The sequence below is a fragment of the Notolepis coatsorum genome (assembly GCF_963971535.1).
Source record: "Notolepis coatsorum genome assembly, chromosome: 14".
Taxonomy (NCBI): domain Eukaryota; kingdom Metazoa; phylum Chordata; class Actinopteri; order Aulopiformes; family Paralepididae; genus Notolepis; species Notolepis coatsorum.
In genome coordinates this window covers 50,023,055-50,042,168 of record NC_140178.1, presented here as the reverse complement: position 1 = coordinate 50,042,168, position 19,114 = coordinate 50,023,055, and the positions used below count along the sequence as shown (strand labels likewise).

Here is a 19,114-nt window from a genome sequence, read left to right as displayed (position 1 = left end):
AAATATGAATGAACCATTATTCCTAAATTGGCTCTATACAGACCATCAAAATATCATATTGTGGTGTCTGTACGACTCTGAACTCTGTTGCCTATTAAATGTATCCTAGTGCTTTCACTGTCTACAACTGCCCTACACTGTAATTGTGCGGGAGCTTAGAGGACTGTATATAATTATCACCTTAGGGGGTGTGGTAGGATGCCTTAACTATTAAACTAATTGTACCAAATACACAACTGAGTGAATAACTTAAAATGGAGTCACCTAAACTAGAAAGAGCGAGGAAACTGTTTGAATCATAATGCTTTTATATAAGCAAAAAAGGGGAAAAAGATACATACAAAATATTGTTATCACGTTACACAATGCCTAAATTAAATACTATTACTAAATTTAGATGGGCGCCCAAATAGTTCTATTAAAGTGTTCTGGCCAAACGTTGCCGCGGTTACCACTGTGTCAGAGGAACAATTCCCTCTGCAGGATGAGAGAGATGGAGAGTTAATAATCCTGGGGGTGAGAAAAGGACCCGGATGAGGAGTAGTAGACCGCTGCGTGGTGATGAGAGCGGGAAGACGCTGCCCGGTCCAATAGGCGCCACCAGTCTGCTCCTGCAGACCAGATGCTCCGCCGTGGTGGTCCGAGTGTCTCGCTCCGCTCCGTGGTGCTGCACGGCGCACGCCGACAGCTGCTGCAGACACGCTGGTCCCCTCTGTACCACAGGTTACTGCTATGGCTACTTCTTAGGACTAGTTGTGTCCTTTACTCCTTTTACAGCGACACGGACCCTATCTAAATGTTCTCTGGTCTGTGTTATATATCGACTGATATGTCCAGTATAGAACAGCTATCGAAGCATGAGCCGAAGCTACTTTAGGTATTAGCGCCAAGCTAGCTAGCTTCGGCTAACTGGTAACGATAGATGGGGAATACTATAGTCCGCTGTAATATGCTAATCCCAGACGTTTACTAAACATCAAATTAGCTGGGTACTAAAACTCACTCTCTCTTGGTGGTATAATGTCCGCTTGGTAAGCCACTTTACATACTTGGTCACCGTCAAACTATAGCGTAAACGAACGCAACGCTGGGTGTACGTCTCTCTCGCTGGGTGTCCGGTCAAGTTCAACGTCAACAACACGTATAGAGAGGAAGTGACGCAGATACGAGGGAACACTACCACCTCTGGCCCACTAGATGGCAGCACCGTCATATAACCTGAGATGCCATCAATAGGCAGACAGTGTAACATTATGTGGTAAATAATAACTTAACTCCCACATATTAACTTAAAGGGGGATTATTTTAGGTCTAATTTTACCTAATTGCAGACCCTTCAGCACAGTAATCATAGTAATCACAATAAAACTACCCACCCCACTATAACCTACCCATATACTCTGTATGATAGCATGTACAACATTGCTGTATATACTGCATATATACAGTACATTATATATTTATTAGTGCTGTCAATAGATTTAAAAAAATTAACTAATTAATCTCACAATTTTCTGTAATTAATCTAGATTAATTTAGATTAAAAATAGCATTTTTCGATTTAAGACCGAAGCTTGTAACAGATATTTACTTGAGTAAAATCATGGAATTAATGTAAAATCAACACAAATAAAGTATATTTAGATTCAAATACTATTTTAATAGTAATATAAATCATATTAACAACAAAAATGTGTTCCATCTTCATGTCAGATGATTTTCAAAAAGGTGCATGAGTCAATGGATGCAAAAAAAGAACAAGCAACTACTGCTGAAAGTTCAGAACGTTGAAGATTTTTCACTCCATAGATTAATCTAGATTAATTTATTTTAATGCTTTAATTAATTTAAATTCCAAAGGTAAAGCATTCATTTTGACAGCCCTAATATTTATATTGACCACATAACATAGTTTAATTCCGCTCATTATTTTATTCACTAGAAGTTAAGCTCCCCAGTACAGTATACTTTATAGACTATGGATTTCTGGACTAAATCACTAACTACAGGTATCTAAAAACAATGATCTTCTCAGATAGGGGACCCTTATACTGTACAAATCAATCAGAATCCCTAAATCAGACCCATTACGTGTCAATTTGGGGACAAGAAGAAAAGGGTTGAGAACCAACTACAGTACCCAGAGTGCCGTCCGCTTTTACGCAAAGTCGGTGCGTGTGACGCACGCATTCACTCACCCTTGTTTTGAAAGAAAACATTTATTTGTATGCGCTGCCTATTCAAAATTTGAGACCCAGGTATTATTAATTTCACACGAAGAACTATTCGTATCAGTATATTACAGTGTGGAGGGATGATTTGGTCGATTGTACACAGTTCTGAGCCGCTAGCCAGCCACCTTGGAGGCTAAGCTAGGGGCTCGCGCTAGCACTGCTCTGGAGGGTAACGTTAAGCTAGCCACTGTATGTTTATTCTCATGGAAATAAGTCATTCTTGTTTTGACATGTGTGCTTTTGGTATTTCAACATAGCATTACCCGGAGGTGAGCAAGATCATGACAAGCAAAAGACTAGACAAAGCCACGTCAACAAGATTTGTCAAAATGCAAAATAGTTCCAGCTGTCTGTACTGTGCAAGCTAATGTTGCCTTGTTTAGCTAACGTCACGTATTTATGTTTATTCAGACTACATTACAACTAACTAGCGAATCCTAGCAAGCTAACTAAGCGAACGTGGTTGACATTAACGTTAGCAATGATTACAGGTTCGTATTGATTTGGTGGAACGTTATTATTTTGACTTTATGAAATTGGCTCAAATGAAAGTAACGTTCACTAGCTAGACTATGAAAACATGAATTCAAAGTCAACTGCATAATTGTTGTGTATGTTAGCATTTGTTTTAAAGTTGTTGACACGTTTGCTTATATCAAGGTCCCTCTTTCGGTTTCGTTAATTCGCAACCTAACACGCCACACTCAAGCCTTAGCTTATCAGCTAAATCCTTTAGTTGGTTGGTTGATTGATCCCATTTCATTCTCTCTCTCTCTCTCTCTCCTCTCTCTCTCCTCTCTCTCTCTCTCTCTCTCTGTAGATGGTGGAGACTGAGTGGAGGGTATTGTAAAGACTCATTGTTGGAGCTCAGCTCACTCAGGGAGCCTGTTAGATTGGTATCAACATGGCAGATGGAGCAAGCGATGATGATGTTATACACCTGGCGAGCTTCAACATCCACCGCAGCCAAGGTAAAACCTACATCTGTTCACTGTGCTCACAGACTGTGCTATGTCAAGTGCAATCATGCATGCACAGTTAGGGCTGGCTCTAGTCTGAAAAACGGTATTGAACGTTTTCTTTTTCAGTTAGCCTACTTCTCATCTGTCATCTCCTTTCTTCTAGGGCTGCTAGATTATATCAAAAATCATCATCATTATTTTGATTGCTATTGAAATCATGATTATTAACACTTTGAGTGTCAACGACGCTATATGTTGTTAGTTCATGCCGACCGTTGAGTGCCAGCGACGACAAATAGCGTTTTTTTGTCTTTTTTATTAGCGATTTGAATTAATATTTCATCAATCTAGTCTCACCTTAACACTTTGAGTGCCACGCCGGGTTTTCCTTTTTACCCCCTTGATGCCACCATCCACTTCAATGTTAACGTTAATATCGCCTAATCTATGTTTTAAATTATGGCTATGTGTCTAATCTGCCCGTCGCTTATCAAAGACTATTTTCCAGTCAGTGCTGTCAAGGCAGATTGGTTTTTTATCTCTTCATTTCCGTTTTAGAGCATTTAGAAAAGCACCCGTTTTGAGATAAAAAACAGTTCATTCTGGACCATTCTATGAAAATCGTCTTTTACTGGAATATTCCACAACGTTGATATTCGTCGGCCTATTTATGAATCGTTTTCAAATAAACGCTAGATGATCAATATTATACGTGCACGCAAGCACACGGATAATCGCCGCGTTGATTTCCTCTTGGACTTTTACAGTGAAACCGAAAGAGCCCATTTCACAAAACAGCTTATAACTTCATCAAAATGAGTGATTATCCTAACACTGATAACATAGATTCCTTACCTGACATCAGATGGTATCCAACTGGTATATTCCAATTCCTGATCATCACCATTCGAAAAAATCCATAAGTGTATATATCCACCGTGTGTACAGTGCAGTACATGATTCCGCGGGTCTCGGAGGCTCCAGAATGAACTGTGATAACCCCGGCTGGATCAGTGGACTGGAAAATGTGGAGTACCGGATTTCTTTCCCCATCCATTTTCATTGAGTCCATTAGAGCTGCCGCGATTACCGCATTACCGCGGTATCGCTGTTACATCACGGCCACCGCAGAGTAGGCTGAATACCGCGTCACCGCTGTTTTTTATAATAATAATAATAAATTACCCTCCTCTCGTTGGGCTTGCGGCTCTGCAGATATACCCTACTCCTCTATCGAGGTTCCAAGCGACCCTATTGGGTACCAGAAAAGTCACGTGAAACATTGCAGACCACTGATTGGTCAGAAGAGAGACGCGTCACACGTTGTAGCGTCATGCAGTGTGTTACCACCAATCGGCAAGCGCGTATTAGGTTTTTACTTCCTGAATGTCAGATCATCACAACACGGCTAATAACGTTAGCTTTAACTCTCCGCCGGAGTGGACTACGATCGCTCCTAAGGAGTACTAAACGAGACATAATGATTTTACTGTCTGCAACGAATGTTATAATAAAAGCCCTTCGTTCTATACACTTGTCTGATTGAAAACTTTATTAACAGACCGCAGAATGGGACAACTCAGCACGCTCTGAGCAAAGAAAGGAACTGAGATATGAATAGAGTATTGCTTGCCTTGCTATTGTCCGGTAAATACGCTGATGTTATTGAACGTATAACTATATAATGTTAATGCCACAAAACGAATGCCTTTATTATAAAGTAGTAACTTTATAGTAATAATAATAAGAAAGGGTCGGGGGGGTTAGGGGTAACCACCCCTGCCCACGACACCGAGTGAACGGCGCACGACCAGAGGGTAAACTTCGAATCCGTGTTTCACTTTCAATAACTAATGCGTGCTTGCCGAATCCCAAACAATATTCATGCTGCAAAGTCATCCTCTAAAAATAGACATTTAGACTAGAGGCAGGCTATATGCTATAAAGAGTAGACTACTACTAAAAAAAAAATGCATTCAAACTTTTTTTTTAAATTTTTTGTGTGCATGCGGTAATAACCGCGGCGGTAGGAAATATTTTGCAAATTTGTGCGGTAAGGAAATAATCAATACCGCGGCAGCTCTAGAGTCCATTCCAAAATCCCTTATGTCATCTGGGAGACGATAGGGGGCGCTTTTTTCCACATATGATCGCCGGCGGTGCTCGGGTATACTCGGGTAGGCTTGTGTGATGCAATATGATTTCAGATCGCTAAAAAAAAATCAGAGAAATCTCATGAGTGGCTTTCAACCACATATTAATAAACCCGAGATATCTCGTGTGTGGCAGTTAAAGTGTTAAGTGCTGCAAACTCTCTGAGCTCCATTGGGAAAATACCGCCCCTATCGTCTCTCCCTGTTGTACTGCACCCCATTGGATTAGACTGAATGAAACACATGGGGGGGGGGGGGGGGGGGGTAATCCAGCTTCCCTGTTTTACTTCTCGGGCAAGCCATCCGAGGGGATCAAAGTAATTGCCCAGCCGCAAAACGGCGTGGAATACATATTTCCAGTACCCAGCGCTGGATCAATAAATGCGATCGATATTTGGAATGGCGATCAGGAATTGGAATAATCTTTTTGGAGAACATCTGATCTGAGGTAAGGAATCTATTTTACCAGTCTTAGGATAATCAGAACTTTTTTCACAGAGATCAGCATGTGCCATGTGTGTGTGTGCGCGATCAGGAAATAAGAGATTTGATTTTTCAGCTCGCTTCTCTAGCGTGCATAAGTACACATATACTATAGATAATCTAGCGTTTATTTGAAAACGATTCATAAATAGGCTGAAAAATGACAGTTTTTTTTGTATTCCAGAATATTCCAGTAAACGCTGTTTATCACAGAATCTTTATATTTTCCTGAAACTTTCAAGAAAACGAGTTTTTTTCAAAATGGTATAAAACGGAAATGAACCGGGGGACATTTTTTTTCCGTTTCGACAATGTTGACTGCAAACAAGTCATTGATAAGCGACGGCCAGATTAGACACATAGCCATAATTTAAGACATAGTTTATGCGTTCACAAATATGAGAGCGCTATCATTGAAGTGGGTGGTGGCATTCAACAGGGGTAAGGTGCACCGCATGGCTGGTAATCAAAGTGTTAAACATGATTGCTCATTGATTTGAGAACATCGTATGATGATGACTGAATTTGTTTTACCTTTCTTCTCGACCAAAGGCTGCCTTTTTACAAATTACCAAAGACATTTCAAAATAACTGGAGAAATGTGCCATGGCTCCCTCCTCCCTCTCAACCCGTGCTAAAACTACTTAGGCTTAGGGGCAGAGTGGGTGCACATCTGTGAAGGAAGGGTGCACTGTGTTTACAACACAAGACAAAATGAGAGCAACCAGTATGCGGCACAATAATCGGTTTATCTCGATTATCTTGTTTTCATCAGCGTGGGAAGCCAAAACAGATGCAAACCCGGTTTAGGGTAAGGGGTGTTGGTGCAGGAGGTAATGGTTAAAATGTGATTTCCAGGTATTGACAATGCTGATAGTGATACTACATACACATGAACCACCCCCTCTATGCTAACTCCCCTTTTTCCATGATATCCACACGCCAAACTTCCTTAGGTTATCCTATGTAGATTTTTTTTAATTTTATTTTTAAAATACATAAAAAAAAAATTCTGATACCAATATCACACATGAAACCGCAACAACGGAGAATAAAATGAATACGCTTACCCTTTGTTTACTTTGGCCCCCAGCTGACATTATTTATTTCAATTCTATAAAATAAACTAACCGCTGACTAACAGACCATAATACTAGGTCAAGCCTCAAGTTAGTGCTAACTATCTCTTGTGGAACAATGAGTTTTCCTCTGTCTACCTGCATCTCCCAATCAGTAGCTCCATTTTAAGTGGCCTGACTCATTCCTGCCTAAAAACCTACCTCTACATTTCTCTCCCTCACGGACAAATTGAATGGCTGCCTACACCCTCCATCCGATTACATCCTGAATTCACATGTACTCTTCTACTTTCAATTCCTGCCGCTAAGCTTTTCTAAACCTGGTTATGTCGCCATGTGTATACCGGCCTTGAGAAAGACTAGTCTTACAGCCTGACATAATATGCCTCAAAGTTGCTGTGTCTGGACACAATGGACACGACGGGTCCCCATCTACCCACTGTTTTAGGTTCTGTGGTGATGGCAGCACATACATAAGTAGCCCCTATTAGGAATTTTATATGATTTCCCTCCATACTCCACAGGTCCTTCCAGCTAATATTCCACTTCTCTACCCTTTCCCAGTTCATCCACTGTCCCTGCTTAGCATGGGCCACAGCCTTTGTACATCTCACTACTTCGTCTTGTCGCCGTACCTTCTCCACTACCAGCTTCCTCCTTTCTGTGGGACCTGCTTTACTCCATACTGTCTTCCCTGAGCTGAGCCCTCGGCCTTGTTGCACCTTACCTACAATGTCTGCATACCAAAGAGCTGCCTCTGCCTCCCGTACTGCCTGTCTTGGGTTCCATTTCCTCTTTCTTTGGATTTGGGACCAAATGACAAACTACTCCTATCATTGCTCCCTGATAGCAACAACTCTTTTCTCACTTTCACACACTTAAATTCCTCTGTTGGACTAGTTACTGGTAACGTTACTGGAGAATACCTTTCCCATACAATGCCATACTACTAATACACAGAGTAACTCCTAGCCATTTCCTAATAGACAAATTAACCAATCTCTCAAGCCTTTCTACCTTTTTGATATTGACACTTCATATATTGACAAAGGCCACATCAATTTAGGGAATAAACCAAACTGCAAACACCATAACTTTAACTTGTCTGGAAGCCCTGACTTCTCTATCCTTCTTATCCCCTCTACAAAACTCCTTATTATATCACCTACCCAAACCTTTCACTGGCTTGTCCCTTATAGAATTCCTCATCTATGTAAAACGTTCTACCACCTTCCCTCTGGTCAATTAAATGCTTCTTGACTTACTAGGTTTAATCTCCATCATGTCCCACTTGAGATGATCATTTCACTTCTCTAGTAAAACTTTTTTGTACAAGGCACTGTCCTAGTCACTAATGTCATGTCATCCATGTAAGCCATAATTGGTACGAGCACAGCCCACCCTGCCGCAAGTGGGGAAATAGTACACCCTGTCACAATTCCTATCTCTAGAACAGCCATGCTGTTCTAATTTTTTGGAAGTATGCTTTCACTAAATTTACAATCACCCCTGTCACTCTAAAGAAATCAAAAGCACTCGAAGGGCTATAGCACTTGAGAAAATACCACATGTAAATCTCTTCTCTATTTTGGCAGATTGAATCTGGTGCCATATCATACTTGTGTGTTCTTTGCATCCGGCCTGGGATTCCTGCTTACTGTGGTGTCTATTAAATAATTTCTTTCTAAATAGTTTGCTAACCTGTTTGTGACTCTGTACTAAAGAAAATCTTACCTTCTACATTTAGGAGGGATATAGTCCAAAACTGGCTTAACAGTGAGGACTCCTTCTCCTTGGGAATTAAGATTCCTCCTGCTCTACACCAAGCTCTTGGTATAACCTGTTTATCCCATACTACCCTCAATAACCTAACCTCCACCGGAATATCCATCATATATTCTATCTCTCCTAACGGTGGTATCTCTGGAGGAACATTTCTCTATTCTCTCCTCTGTCTGATCAGCATTTCCCCTCCTCAGTGATGGGGTTAGTGATATATTGTGTTTTCTACCTGTCGCTGGACTTCAACCGACTGACTTGACTGACTTCTCAAGAAGTACTGATCAATGCGGCCAACCCGCACTCCCTCTACCAAGCAAACCCAGCTCTACTGTATCTACAGTTGCATACTCATGATGTGTAAATAATATTGTTATTAGGGCTGACCTCGATTAGTCGACTAATCAATCGAAAGGAGCCGCAGTTGACTGCCAACCTCTTAGTCGAATGCCAAAAATAAATAAATATATATATTATATATATTTTTTTGTATCATTCTTCCCAAAAGCAAAAGCAAAGATGCCTAGAAGTGTGGCTAACGCTAATGGCGCACATACCAGCGAGGCTAACTGCCTAAGAAAATGGGCACAGAGGCACTGAAAGAGGATTTCACACGTGACGCTAGACATATCAAGATGTATCCATCAGTGGACCAATTGCATGATTTCGCAGAGGACAAGAAGCCTTCAGTAGACTTCTTCAGACAGAAAAAAAAAAAAAAGTTTGGGATACAATTAACCTAGCTCGGGATGTTTCTGGGACAGTTGTCAAAAAATAAATGTAAGCTGATGATGAGCTTTGTGTGTGTGTAGGCCGTCGTAGTGCACGTAAGCGGGAGCTCATCACAATCTCTGACGACTCTGATGAGGAGCCTGTGACTCTGGTACCTAGCAGTCCTGTTCTGGTCCCAGACGACCCTGATGATGATGTCAGCATACTGAAGGTATGAAACATGCTGAAAACACCCAGAGGCACCAGAAAGCCCCTTCAGTTTTAATGATGACATTTGTCCTTCATTGTCAAGTATTGTAATTTGATAGTCAAGTCATCTTTACAGTTTTATAAATCGCTTTTAATCAGCCACACAAGGTTTAACATGTTGAAGCTGCCACTACAATCTCCTTTGCAATTTCATGAGTTCACGAGAGTAACACCCCTGCACAAAAAAGGCAGTAAATTAGACCCAGGCAACTACCGCCCTGTTTCTATCCTTACCTCCATCTCGAAAGTCATGGAAAAAATTGTATACGAACAGGTCGAAAAATACCTTGTGGAAAAAAATCTAATCTACGAATTCCAATCTGGCTTCAGAACATCCCACTCCACTGATGCATGCCTTCTCTATTTAAACGACCACATCAAACAAGAGGTGGACGCGGGCAAATACTGCGGCATGGTCATGCTGGACCTACAAAAGACCTTCGACACTGTCAATCACACCATTATGATTGACAAGCTAAAAGCAATTGGTTTTGATAGTCTTATCAGTGAGCTGGATGCAATCCTACCTGGAGGGGAGAGAGCAGATGGTGGAGGTAAACGGTACCCTATCCCCCCCCCCTCGCAGTGAGCTGTGGTGTTCCACAAGGAAGCATACTAGGTCCGCTACTGTTCCTAATTTATGCAAATGACATGTCGTCAGCTTGTGACTGCAACTTGTTCCTGTTTGCGGACGACTCAGCCCTGCTGGTCTCTGACAAGAACAAGTTACAGGTTGAAAAAACCCTCAGCTCAGAACTAGGCAAAATCTGCATATGGCTCGCTGATAACAAACTATCATTACACATGGGCAAAACAGAGTCCATTCTCTTCGGTTCAAATAACAAACTCTGCAAGACCGACGGCTTCTCAGTTACAGTGGGTGACAATATTGTCACAAGGAAAGAAGATATTACATACCTGGGTTCCATCCTAGAGGCAAATCTTTCCTGTGACAAAATGGCATCCAATGTAATAAAAAAAAGTCAACCAACGAACTCGATTCTTGTACCGGATCTCCTCACTGGTAAACAAGAATACCCTGAAGACTCTGGCAGGAGCACTCATTCAAGGGTACTACGACTATGCTTGCACCTCATGGTACCAAAGCACCTCAAAGGCGCTAAAAAAAAAATTACAAACATCTCAAAACAAACTGGTCAGACTACTGCTTGACCTTACTCCTAGAACCCACCTCACCCCTGCCCACTTTGACAACCTAGGATGGCTTAGAGTAGACGACAGAGTACAGCAACTTGCAATGGGCCTGGTCTACAAGATACACTACACGACCAAGGTACCCATGTACATGTCAAAATACTTCCCAAAGGTCAGTGAATACCACGATCACAACACCAGAGGGAGCTCCACAAATCATGTTAAACCCAGATTCGGCTCAAACAAGGGACTAAACATGTTTCGCAATTATGCCACATCAATGTGGAACGCCCTACCCAAAGCTGTAAAGTAATGTGAATCGCTACCCACTTTAAAAAAAACGCTCAAAACACCTACGGGAGACTGCAATTCGAAACTGGCCCCTGTAAATGTCCTAACACAACCCCCTCAAATGTACAGTAAATTACCAAGTATGGTCTTGTCAATATTCCAATGTACAGTTTTGCTTGTACAGTTGTACAGTGTCCCCCACCCACGCCTCCTACCCAACCTCCCCCCCCCCCCACCCCCACCCACCCAACCTCCTCCAATGTACAGTTTCTACGTCAAATGTATATACTCTCTTTTCTGGACTCTTTTCGTATCACAAACGGTACTGTATTTGCAAATCTGGTATGTCATAAATGTATAGATGTAGCAGTACTGTCTATCTGTATGTCATGTATGTCATATATGTTATGATGAATTGAAAATGGGGGACCCTGATGTAAACAAGACGAAAGTCTTTCTCTGGTCTGCAATGCATCCCCTTAACAATTGTATGTATTGAGCTGTACTGTACCCATTCTGCAATCTGTTAATAAAGTTTTCAATCAAGTCATGCGGGAGGAAATCATAATTATAAAGCTCCCGTTGTTAAAAAGGAAAAAAACATTATTTGTCCAGGAAAGGTTGACTGACGTTTTTGTTGGCATATTCTTTTTCTGTTTTATTTGATGCCTGTTTTCTGTCCTCTCCTAACAGACCATTCGACGCCAACAAAGAGAAGTGATTCGCCCGGCGGCGACGTGGAGCAGCTCCTCAGGAGAACCCATCCAGGTTGTAGGTCAAACCGTCACCGCTTCAGGAGCCACGTCGGGGGAACCCCATTCTACTCCATCTACCTCCAGAGATGCCCAGACCATCACCGCCGTGGCGTCCAAACGGCCCGTACGAACAGAGGTCCCCCCGCAGCTGCAGCCGAGCGCGTCCGGACACATGCAGCCGCAGCCCAGCACTTCCACATACTCGCACACTCAGCCAAAACCTCATACGCGGCCGCAAAACGACAGCACCGTGCCCGCAAAGTCTCAGTCCAAATGTCACTTGCTCGCACATCCACAGCCCGGTACTTCGACACACATGAAGGCGGAGCCCCAAGCGAGCACCTCTACGTACACCAGGCCCGGTACCGGTACGCCGGCCCAGCCAAGTACTTCTACACACACGATGACCAAGCCTTGTACTAGTACACACACACAAGACAATCCCCTCACCAGTACTTCATCTGCACACATCCTGTCGACGAGGCCTAGACTTCATGCACACACCCAGACCCTCCCTCAGGCAAGTACCTCTGCACAGGCCCAGCCCAGCGCGGTAACGAACACACCCCAAGACCTCGCTCGCCAAAAGGAGAACAACGACCTGCCACTGCCTAAACCTGAATCCCAGCAGCAGCCCGTAACCCAGGCCCCTCCGGCCGCCCAGAAAAGACAGCCGACAGGCCGCGCCGTGCTAATAGCTGCGGCCCCGGAAAGACTGGGGCCCCCAGAGGTGGGTCACCGGATCACCCTGGGGAGCCAGGCACCAGGGGAAGCCGACCGCGGCGCTCAACCCCAGGCAGAAGCTGCCACTCATCTACAGTACCGGGTGAGGGTACTCAACAACCCACCACCCCCCAACCCCAATGCCAGGGTGCCTAACCCCAACCCCAACCCACCTGCTCCCCCAGCTTTGACTCACTACTTCAGACATCTCAATAATTTACCTGATCTGGTTCAGGCTCCAGCCGTGACCCCTGCACCAGCCCCCAATGCCAGGGTGCCCAACCCCAACCCCAACCCCAACCCACCTGCTCCCCCAGCCTTGACCCGCTTCTTCAACGATATTGCTGGTAATCTGGTTGCTGTGGCCCCGGCTCCAGCCCCCAACCCGGAGGGTGCCAACCCGGCCCCGACCAACCCGGCCCCGGCCCCTCCGGCCCTGGCCCCTGCGATATTTCCCAGGCTAGAGGATGCAAGGCCTGGGCCCTCTGTGCCACGGGAGGCACATGGGGCAGAGGGAGTGGAGCAGCAGCCCCCCCATGTGAGAACCCTAATCACTGGGTTGGTGAGTGTCCACATGCCATACACATCTACCAGTGTTTACACAATGCATTTTAATGCACATGCATATACTGTACACACACTTGGAGGTCACAGATCAATGAAAGTGTTTTCTCCGCTTTTCCTTTCTCCCTCCAGTTGGATCTATTCCCTGATGTCCAGGAGGCCTATATTGCAGATTTGATCCAACAGAACAATGTGAAAGACTTGAATGTGTGAGGGACACGAGTATTATTTTCAACCTAACATTCTATAGGGCTGTCTGTGATCAGCTATTGCTCAGGAAATCGAATGACTTTCTTTGGCCCAGTTAGTGAATGAAAGAATCATGTTTTTCTAGGGAATAATCAAAACCCCTGCTTTTTATACTGAAAGGCAGGTGGTGACAGAATGGTTAGGTACCTGTACGCGTATTTAACTCGAGGTCGGAAATGAATGGGGTCTTTGGAAATTCAGAAAATGCCCCATCAAAAGGGATCATAGGTGCAAAAGTTGTTGTTTAAAAAAAAATTTAAGAGTTTGTCTCTTTTTAAACCAAGGTTTTGATTAAATTATCTCAATCTCATCAATGCAAAACATTAAAATAAAAAATTTAAATATAAATATTAAATATAATAATTTATATATATAATAAGCTCAACCGGGCAACTGTTTGGGAAAGGTTTATGTCCTAGACCAATTTAACTAGAGTCATGGTTATATATATATGTGTATTTTAATAACCTCCTTCTCTTGTGTTGTCAGTATATGTAATATGCTGTTGGAAAACCCAGCGTATCCCAGGAGAGGCATAGCAGCAGCAGCCACAGCAGCACCTACTAGTATCCTCCTGGAGGCTGGAGACACTAATACACAGGTAGGTGTCTGTCTGTTTATGCACAGACAGACAGACAGACAGACAGTCATCATCACTCTGGGAAAGACAGGTGACTTGTTGCTTAGGGCTGGTGGGGGGGGGGGGGGTATTGAATTGTTTTATTTGAATCAACTAAATTGTTAAAGATGGATCGTTTAATCTGAGTTTTTTTTCAGTGCATTTGTTAAGATCTTCACTAAACCTTATTTCTAGCGCACCTCCCGTCCCACTGCTGTCTCTAGTTGGCCTTGCACAGAGTTTCTGCTGAGCTGCTATGGAAACTTCCATAGTGACATCTTTTGATAACAATGGCAGGTGTTTCATCCTGAAACCAGCACCGTCAAGCCTAATTGATTTGATATTGAATTAAATTGAATCGGGACCTTGTGACGGGGTAATCGGAGCTGATTGTCAATATGATAATAAACCCCCTTGGTTTGTAATGATTGTAATTAGGGCTGGGAGGCATACCGAATAAGAAGGTATATACCGTCATGGATCTATGCAAAGGTATGGATTTTTACTATACCGTCAGCCACAATATATCCACTATATACTGTATATTTTAAGTTAATCAATAATTGTGCAAATAATTGTTTTGTAGCAGTGTTAAGAGTTAAAGAAAACAGACCATTTAGAATTAAACGGCACCATGACGACTGTATTACAAGATAAAGACGACAACATTTCCTATCAACATGTGTCTTGCACTGGAAAACTCAGAACATGATCATCATATATTTTCGCTGCATTGCCCCCAGCCCCTAATTGTAATAGTTGTGATGTAAAGCCCTCCTCCGGTGATATCATCAACAATTAGAAACATTTAAAACGGCCTTGTAGGTAAATCATTGGTTTAACCCTTTCACTGCCGCACTACCAAACGGTTAACCCTTTCACTGCGACAATACACAGAGGGTTAACCCTTTAACTGCCACACAACAGCCGGCGACAGTCGGTTGTGTGATAGTAAAGGGTTAACCTTCTGTCGTGTGGCAGTGAAAGGGTTAAAGGGCAAACTGATTCCTGACCATTTAAAACAGGCCCAGCTGTGTCCTCTTCACTAGCCGTTATAGGTGATTAAATCAGCCTGGCCAGTTCAAGAATTCTATAGAGGCAAAGGCAGAAATAGCCTTCATTGTTTTTTAAACAAGGCATGAATGAAAACACAATAACGTGTACATAAGAGTTACCAGTGGAGATATTGCAAACAGTTGTGCAGGAATTGTGTAAAAGTAGCTACAGGAAATGTGGTGGTTTACACGTCATTAAAGCCATTTCAAATCAATCAAACATTATTTGTATAGTACATTTCATAAAGTAAATGTTACTCGATGTGTTTCACAGAAAATAATTACAAAGAATAATTCAAAAGTAAGGTAAGAAACAAACAAATTATAATACGAAATGAATAAAAAACGAGGTGAAAGCAATGCTAAAAAGTTGTGTCTTGAGATTTCTAATGGCTCCAATTGGAAGGTAAGGGGTCACCAAATTCTAGTCGACACAAATTGCATGCGACTCTTGATTGGACTCATGCAAGTAAAAAAAGGGGGGGGCTATTATGTGTTGTGTAGGTCAGCAGGTGATTCTTGTGCATAGTGTTCAACATCTGCGTAGCGTACGATCGCCAGTGGATGAGGTTACATCCCCGCCCTGAATCCCCCTGTTACCCCCACTTGAATCTCGTTATGAGATGATCATACATCACTTTTTGGGTGTTCTCATAGAAGCTTAGTGTGCGTTCTATATTTTTGTTTTATCTTTTGTATTTGTGTTTCGTGCTGCATTGCTGACGACAACATTCACAATGTTTTTGTCCTGTGTGTGTGCAGGTGACTGAGGACCTGTTTGACTACACCAACCTGGAGGCAGTGGGGCAAGAGGCTGTGATGCAGACTGCTGACCTGCTGATGTCTGACTTCAGGATGCTCAGCTGTCAAGACATCAAATGGGCCCTGAACCGCCTCAAGGGACACTATGCCATCACACGAAAGGTATCATGTCACCATATCGGTCTTATTGTGATGGTATAATGGTATTTGGTGGTGTATGTGTGTGTTTTTCTCCAACAACTTGCACTGTGATATGACATTTGTTGAATGTCATTGTTTTATTGTTTTATGGTTGTTGGTGCTGCTTCGTGCCTATTCTCATTCAGCTGCAATGTGCAATAAACTTTTAATATTGTAATTGGATTATGGTTGATGACTATGTTTATATAAGAAAAACATGGATCCATGGTTACATGGTGGTAATACACTGGGCTAACATTACCCATGTACTGCTGATCTCATAGTACCAGTGTCAATAACATAATAGCACACAAACTACTGCTGGTTGCCACAGACACACACACTCCATATCCAGCATGGTACACAAAGCCTCGGAATAAAACCAAAAACAAAATTGATAAGTTGTTTGTAAAGTGTGTCACCCTATTTCTCTACTGTGTTTGTCCCTAACTCCATGCTCCTCTGCCCTCCTTCTCTCTCTGCCCCCCTTCCCTTCCTCCCTCATCCCTTCTCTATCCCATTTCTTTCCATTCTTTCTCTCATCCCTCTCCCCATCCCTCTCCCCATCTCTATCCCTTCTCTCATCCTTCTCTCCATCCCTCTCTTGTCCCCTCTTTCCATCCATCCCTCTCTCTATCCCTTCTCCCTCATCCCCCTCTCCACCCTTTTCTCCATCTCTCTCCACCCTTCTCTGTACCTTCTCTCCACCAGGCCTTATGTGAAGCTCTGAAGAAGTGGCAGGAGTCTGGGAAGAGACGTCGCAGCAGAGCCTACTCGGAGCGCTGCTATGTTAACTTCCTGTTTGAGCAAGGTCAGTATCTTTCTTTATACAGATTAATGAAGTATGAATGAATGAATCATTGCATTTATATAGAGCTATAAGACACTCAAAGCACTTTACAGTGTAGGGTGCCTCCTTTGCCACCACTGTGTAGCACCCAACCTTGGGCTACGCAGGCTCAATGGCTGCCATACACTGGCACAATACACTATGGCTGAAAGGCTCAGGAGACAGGAATTTACATTAGGTGGCCAGAGACCTGATTGGGGGCAAGGAACCCCCTACTCTTTGCGATAGGCGCCCTGGGTTCTTTGAATGAATTGAATGAATGAATTTTTATTCACACACACACACACGATACATTTTACATGCGAGTATCCTCATGTGATAACATGTCGCAAATTGTGTGCATGTGCCAGGTCTCCCAAGAAGCTATTTAAAGCTTTTGGAGGGAGCCTGAACACAGATACAAACAGAATATGAACAACAAAACAATAACAAAATAAACAAAACAAAACAAACAAACAAAAGCAAAACAAAAAACTACAACGTGGGTAAGTTTATACACCTACCTACTAACTGACATATAACAGAGATACATAATACAGACAATTTTATTCCTAAGTTATAATTTTAATTAGAGATATGATTTGAGCAGTTCCTCTTTCAATGATTTTTTAAAGGTTTTAAAGGTATTAGTCATTTTTAGATTTTCATCAAGCTTGTTCCAGATCTGTGGACCCCTGCATGCTATGCTTAGGCTAGCACAATTTAGCCTTCTCCTCTTGCCAGATATAAGATGCTTGTTTCTTGTGTTGTGGATGTGCAGTGGTTGGCAGACTGGGATAAGCTCAGACAGTCTGTGATTTATGTTGTTGACAACTTGATACATAATTGATGCGTTTTGATGAATGTTAAATTCAGCGAGCCTCAGGAGACCAAAGCGATGGTTTGGTTTAACAACCAAATTCAGTTGGGACCTCGGTTTAAGGTCTTATCCGAAGGACGGCACTCGCAACGTGGTGTCCCTATCACCGTGACAGGGACATTGTTACTGCCAAGTCCAGAGGACAGAGTGCTCCCTGTTGAAACAACAACGGCCCTGACCGGGGGAACCTGTGATCTTCACTTCATCCTGCTGACACACACACACACATATACACACACACATATACACACACTAGGGCTGGCCGATATGGCAAAAAATCATATCGCGATAATGTTATCATATCACTCGATATCGATAATTATCAAAATTGTTATAAGTAAATATATATATATTTTTTAACAGATGTATGTTTATTTTGCAGCAATTCTTTGTCGTTGCCGCCATCTTTAGTGTTACATCCCCTCACACTCCAGTTCTCAGGCTGCAGCTGGTTTAAAAGCGAAAGTAAACCGGCTTCTCTGCTGGCTGTGGCTCCAGGGGAGTTGAACAGTTCTGGCTCTGCTAGTTTCTTTTCTATCTTTTGGTGCTTTTTTGGTGGACAAACCACCGCACATGTGCACCGTGACTCGTGACTGGAGTCTAGCTCTGCTAGCACACATAGCCTACTGTGTACAGACGGTTTCAAACTGTATTTTAAATTAGAAAGCAAACAAAATAAATGGACAAGAGAAAAAGAAATCTCAATTTGGTCAGTATTGTCATTTGGACAAGCAAAGCCATTACTTTAAGTTGCAGGCAAGAAAGACAAGTCTGTCCACTGTCTCTGGTTTTAAAACTCGATTTTTTTCCCCCCGATATCGATTATTAAAATATATTGTGATATTTATCGTTATATCGCCCAGCCCTAACACACACACACACACACACACACACACATACACACGCACACCACACACTGACTTCTGAAGAAGACATAGAGGCATCTTTGGGAATGTCACATTTGATTCAAGTTCTATTCTTTTCTTGGGATCATTGACTTAAAGCCAATTCTCGATTCATCACAATTATCTGGGGAATTTCTAAGATTCTAGATACTGTTATTGTTGACCTTTGTATTACAAAGCTTGTATATAGTGTGTTTTTCTGCTTGGCTAACCTTGGCAATGTGTATGTGGGGCGGCGTGGCTCAGGGGTAGAGCGAGGCGTCCAATGATCGAAGGGTTGGTGGTTCGAATCCCGCTCAAGCCCATGTCCATCCCATTGCCGTTGTGTCCTTGGGCAAGACACTTAACCTACTTGCCTCGTATGAATGTGTATGCATGTGAATGAATGTTGGTGGTGGTCGGAGGGGCCGTAGGGGCCGTAGGCGTTGATTATTCGCCACGCTTCCGTGAGTCTGCCTCAGGGCAGCTCTGGCTGC

General features: G+C 42.8%; 1 protein-coding gene across 6 annotated transcripts in view; it reads left to right on the top strand.

The window, feature by feature from the left end:
• Positions 1 to 2,155: 2,155 nt before the first annotated feature.
• Positions 2,156 to 19,114, top strand: part of rnf216 (ring finger protein 216) — a 54,725-nt gene continuing 37,766 nt past the window's right edge. For 3 of the 6 annotated variants that reach the window (XM_084329834.1, XM_084329830.1, XM_084329835.1), the window contains exons 1-8: positions 2,217 to 2,503; positions 3,055 to 3,205; positions 9,503 to 9,633; positions 11,811 to 13,157; positions 13,292 to 13,368; positions 13,898 to 14,009; positions 15,845 to 16,006; positions 16,736 to 16,835. In XM_084329834.1, coding sequence (XP_084185960.1) covers positions 3,139 to 3,205; positions 9,503 to 9,633; positions 11,811 to 13,157; positions 13,292 to 13,368; positions 13,898 to 14,009; positions 15,845 to 16,006; positions 16,736 to 16,835 — 1,996 coding nt within the window. In that variant the 5' untranslated portion in view covers positions 2,217 to 2,503; positions 3,055 to 3,138. Of the gene's footprint in view, positions 2,504 to 3,054; positions 3,206 to 9,502; positions 9,634 to 11,810; positions 13,158 to 13,291; positions 13,369 to 13,897; positions 14,010 to 15,844; positions 16,007 to 16,735; positions 16,836 to 19,114 lie in introns of all 6 variants that reach the window. The other 3 variants (XM_084329833.1, XM_084329832.1, XM_084329831.1) reach the window with 3 other exon arrangements.